A 5254-nucleotide genomic window follows, 5' to 3' on the forward strand; every position below is an offset into this window, starting at 1 on the left:
GTCAGGACCTTGTTCCTTCTTATGGTTGAATAGTATTCCACTGTGTATATATCATGACTTGTTTCTCTCTCTATTCATTGTTGGACATTTGGGTTGTCTCCACCACTTGGCCATCAGGAGTAATGCTCCCATAACCATTGTGTGTAAGTTTTTGTGTGGACATATGTCTTCACTTTTCTGATAGATACCTACAATGGAGTTTCTGGGTCACATGGTAACTCTATGTTCAGTGTTTAATGGCAGCTGCACCATTTTTCATCCCCACCAGCAGTGCATGAGGGTTGCTGTTTCTCTGCAACTTCTCCAACGCTTGTTGTTTTCAGGGTTTTGTTTGTTTGTTTGTTTGTTTTGGTAACAACCATCCTTATGGGTATGAAGTGGAATCTAACTGTGGTTTTGATTTGCATTTCTTAGTGACCAATGATGTTGAATATATTTTTGTGTGCTCATTGGCCATTTGTATATCTTCTTGAGAGAAATATCCATTCAAGTCCTTTGCGCATTTTAGAATATTGTTCTAGCTTTTCAAAGCCCCCTATAGACACCTCATCCCCTAGCTTTTCCCCCTACACTTTCTGGTTAGCTTATTGTTTGTCCCAAATCCTCTCAATTGCCTCATGCAGCTCAGCCAATGAGAAATGACATGTGTCTCATGTCAGCCAATGAGAAACACTACAGCCCAGCCAATGGGAAGGGCTGCAGCTCAGCCAACAATACTACAATGGGAAATACTACAGCCCAGCGGATAAGAAATGCTGCAGCATAGCCAATGAGGAGCTGTTGCTGTGCTCAACTGTTACTTTTCCCGAATGGACTTTCCTTTAGAACAGCCCCTCCCTACTCCCCCTTTTTCCCTATAAAAGCAGCTTTCTCCTTTGTTGGATTTGCTTACAGCTTGCCATAGCATGCACATCTAGAATTACAATTCTTTTGGCTATTCCCAAATAAACTCATTTTGAGATGAAATAACAGGCAAATTTGCTTTTTACGTTGACACCTTCTAGATTCTTCTGGCTGGTCTAAAAATTCAATTGACATGAGACACATTAACTGGAGAAAATCAAATTTAATTTCATATGTATTGGAGCCTCATAAGAAAAATGGTACTGAAAGATGTAACCAAAGCAGGCAGCTTTTATACCTTTTAGACAAAGAAACAATACATTTGCGAAGAACTAACAAGACAAAGGCTTGTACTGTAGGCTGTACAAAGGCTGTAACAAGACAAAGTACTAATTAATGAAGAAACTAAGCAGAGTTTGTTTTGTGAAAATTAATAAAGGGAAACCTCACTTAAAATACAGTCAGGAGGCCAGAAGGGGGAGGTCCCATGCAGTCCCATTCTTAGTCAATTACAGGAAGGGCAGTCAATTACATGCAGAAATGTCCATCGCATCCCAGACAGAAACCTATGACCCCAGCAACTCAGCCAATGAGAAACCATCACCACCCTGAACTCCTGCTTTTCTCCAATGGATTTTTATTTAAAGTAACTACTCCCAATTTCCTTCAATTTCCCTATAAAATAACGTTCCTCTCCTTTGTTGGATTTGCCTGTGGTCTTCGAAAGTGCACATATTCTGAATTCCTATTCTTTGGCTCTTTCTGAATAAACTCATTTTGCTGGTAAAGTAACTGGCTGTTTTATTGTTAAGGTTGACACTCCCACTGGTGGGAAGCCTGCAGGAGATCTGACTCACGGAGCCCACAGTTCACCTTCGGCGAGAAAGCCCCAGCGGTCCCTGCTCTCCTGGAGGAGGAGAAATCCCTGCTCTGACCTGGAACTCAGCTCCCTTCCCTAGTTCTGTCATGGCCTCCAGACGTGTGAGGACTTGGGGGTGCTCCAGGGTAGACCCTGCCCGCAACCAGCTGGGCAGATGCAGTGGGAGCTGGGGAGGCCACAGCCCTGCATCCACCCTGTGCAACGGGACCCCAGCTGTGGATCCTCCACACCCCTCAGCCACACCCCTCAGCCACACCCTGTTATCTGCCCCCAAAAGCAGCACCCTAACTCCAGGAGGTGGCCAGTGGGTTGGGGTCTTCTGGGGGAACATAGGAGTGCACGGGGGACACCCCTTATCCCCAGTAGTCCCAAGCATAGAAGCACAAGGAGGGACGGGCCCAGGGAAGGTAGGTCCTGGGGGAAGGGATGCTGACAGACTCACCCCTCTGGGTCCAGGAAGGACTCACTCCGAGGATAGCAGGGGCACAGCGCCCCCTGCCAACTGACAGGTGGACCCAGTTGGGATGACCCCGACCCCGGCCCTAGAGGACAGGTGGGGCCCACATTCTCCTGTCAGACAGCCGTCAAGAAGGGCGCTCAGCCTAGGGCCTAACCCCATCTGAGCTTCGGTGACTTGGGATGAGGCTCCTGCTGGGGGGTGACCCTGTCGTGCACCCCGCGAACAGCCCCTGATCATGACCTTTGAGAAGCTGTGGGTGGGGCAGGAGGCACCAGGCAGGTGCAACTGCAGGTCAGCTGGAAGGTCCTGGCCGCTGACCGCTGGGCTCGTGAGGGCCCCGCAGCGAGCAGCCTTAGTCCTCGGAGCCACACGGCCAGCTCTGGTTCCGAAGAGGTCCTGTGTCACCTGGGGTTGGGCGGGGCTGAGGGTCGTGGCCATGCTGTGGGCGGGGCGGGGCAGGCCGTGTGGGTGGGGCCGGTGGGTGGGCTGGTCGGACAGGCTCGAGGCCGCAGAGATGAGCCACGTTCCCGGAAGGCTTTTCTAAACCGCACTCGGGAGAGTGTGTTTCTTCTCGCTTTGCCTGGAGTGAGCTTGGAGGAAGACGGCCTGCCGGCCTCCTGAAGATGCCCAGTCCGGGTCTGGTCCTGAGGGGCCGAGGGCAGTGAGGACAGATGCGCTCCTGGGTGGAGGATGGTCCAGCCACTGTGTCTATGGGGGCCAGGGTTGGGGTTACTTGACCTGGGTCTGGCTATCCTCAGGCAGGGGACACCGTGAGCCCCTCATCCCTCAGAGTGAGTCTTTCCCAAGCCCAGAGGGGCTGTCTGCCAGTGTTCCCTCCTCCAGGACCCACCTTCCCTGGTCCTGTCCCCCTTGGTGCCCCCGCACATGGGACCCTCAGGGAGAGGGGCACCCGGTGCACTCCCATGGCCCACCCTGGGGACTTTGCCCACCATCAGTCTACTGGCATTAGGACGCTGATTTTCGGGGCACATAACAGGGTGTGGGGGAGATAAGGAGGGGACCCTGGCAGACCCGCCCCTCTGGGCCCCGGAAGGACTCACTCAGAGCAGGAGAAGGGTCAGTAGTGTTCCCTCCCAGCAACCAGTGCAGAGTTGGGTCACGTGATCCCGACGAGGGCCCCTGTGACAAGTGGGGCCACCTCCCCAGAGGGCAGCCATCATGAATGGTGATAGCACAGCACTGTCACAGGCAACTGCACTTTATTGAATCCAGGTGTAGACAGGTGTGTCTGCACAAACTGCTGTATAAAAGGGTATGGGCAGGCAGGCAGGGCCAAAGCCCCAGGATGCTGGGCCAGCAGGCTATGGTGGGGACAGGGCCGGGGCAATGGGCAGGTAGAAGTAGCCTCTGCCCTCCTGCAGGCCCTTTATTGTCACATGAAAATTATCAGGCAGACAACCCCCACGATGAATCCGGTGCTCAGAAAGAGGCCCAAGACCAGGGCCCAGATGTTCAGGCACTTGGCGGTGGACGCATAGCTCTGGGCCCCAGTCACGTCGCCCACCATCTTCCGGTCCCTAGACTGGGGGAGAAGACACAGTGAGAGGGACCTGGAGGGGGTCTGGGAGAGCCAGCTGAGGCGACTCAGGTCCTTCCCTGCCTGGTCCCTGCCCAGAGCAGCCTGCACCTGCCCTTCACCCAGATGGGGCCACCCCGTCCCGTCCCCTGGAGCCTGAGCAGCACCGTGCCCCGTGGGCCCTCCCAGCTGGGCCTCCATCTCCTTCCTCACAGACTCAGCCTCTCCAGGAGGCCTCAGGCTCCTCCTCCCTCTGCTCTGGCCTCTTCACTGGCTGCTCGCCCCGCAATGGGGCAGCGTTCCCTGTGAGTCCCTTTGTTCCTTCCGAGAGATCCTTAGAGCCCCATCCTGAGTCTGAGGGATGTAATTTCTGGTTTGGTCAGTAGAGGAATTCCCTGGAGTCCTGGGGACAAAGTCAGACCCTGGCCATGGCCATGCACCTCACGCAGCCCCATTGTGATCTACACACACAGACACAAGGCCTCCCCACAACCCAGGTGCCATCTGGGTGGGGAACCTAGCAGGTTGACACACTTTCTGGAGATGCGCCATGCACCACCCACCTTCACGGAGTAGGCAAAAGCCACGAAGCCCAGGCAGCACCAGTTCATGAAGATGCTATTGAACAGGGACCAGACGATGTGGTCGGGCACGGAGGTGTCACTGCGGATGTTGATCACGGTGGTCGTCACGGGAGCTGAGCTCCGGGGTGCCCCCAGCACGGACACCTCATGCTCCTCCTTGATCATCTCATAGGTTGGGGGGACACCAGTGTGGACGCCACTGACAGAGGTCTGGAAAGTGTGGTTCATGGTGCCGGGATGGAGCGAGCTGTGGTCTGGACAGCTGGATGGTGCTCAGTGGGTCTTCTCTTTCCCCAGTAGTTTCGGTTTCTCTGAAGTTTCCTTTTCCTGGCTTTGGGGTATTGCGAATTGGCTGGACACCAGGAGGGCGGAACAAATGACTGAGTGTCAAATTACACTATGGCAGGGTTGGAGGAAGGGCTGTGATCTAAGGGTGGCTTCCTGTCCCAGGCAGTCAGGTCAGGTCCTGTCTCTGCGGACCCACCTCCTCCTTTAGGGCTGTGGATTGGCCCTGGGGACGTTTCCCCAGCCTGACAGTCACCCATCCTCTCCCCCAGCCCAGCCCCAAGCCTGCTGCAGAACCTCACTGTCCCCAGGCAGGGCCCCCACCAGGCCCTCATTGGGACTCCACACTCCAGGCCCCGAAGGACTCCCTCTGCCCCCACCCCCAGAGCCCACACCTGGGCAGTCCCACGCCTCCTCTCTGAAGTCTGTTGTTCTTTCCTCCCTCTGCCTCCAGGCCGCAGGTGGGGTCTGGGTGTTGCTGTGACACGCTCTTACTTGATACCATCCCTGCTATCAGTTCCCCTACAGTGACCCCAGCAAGTATGAGGTTAAAACTAAAAGCACACATTCCCAGGTCCCTGGGTCTTTAGTTATACTCATGTGTAAATGTCTGTCTCTTTAACCTGTGACTCCCTGGGCTTTACCAACAAATAGAAGTTGCACAT

The 5254-nt window shown here is 54.5% G+C and overlaps 1 protein-coding gene across 1 annotated transcript; it reads right to left on the bottom strand.

The window, feature by feature from the left end:
* Nucleotides 1–3386: 3386 nt before the first annotated feature.
* Nucleotides 3387–4843, bottom strand: LOC124233212 (interferon-induced transmembrane protein 3-like). Its single transcript, XM_046650378.1, has 2 exons — nucleotides 4284–4843; nucleotides 3387–3726 (listed from the first exon to the last, which is right to left on the bottom strand). The coding sequence occupies exons 1-2, from the start codon at nucleotides 4530–4532 to the stop codon at nucleotides 3577–3579; spliced, it is 399 nt and encodes a 132-aa protein (XP_046506334.1). The 5' UTR covers nucleotides 4533–4843; the 3' UTR covers nucleotides 3387–3576.
* Nucleotides 4844–5254: the final 411 nt, after the last annotated feature.

The sequence above is a fragment of the Equus quagga genome, unplaced genomic scaffold (assembly GCF_021613505.1).
Source record: "Equus quagga isolate Etosha38 unplaced genomic scaffold, UCLA_HA_Equagga_1.0 160606_RagTag, whole genome shotgun sequence".
Classification (NCBI taxonomy): Eukaryota; Metazoa; Chordata; class Mammalia; order Perissodactyla; family Equidae; genus Equus; species Equus quagga.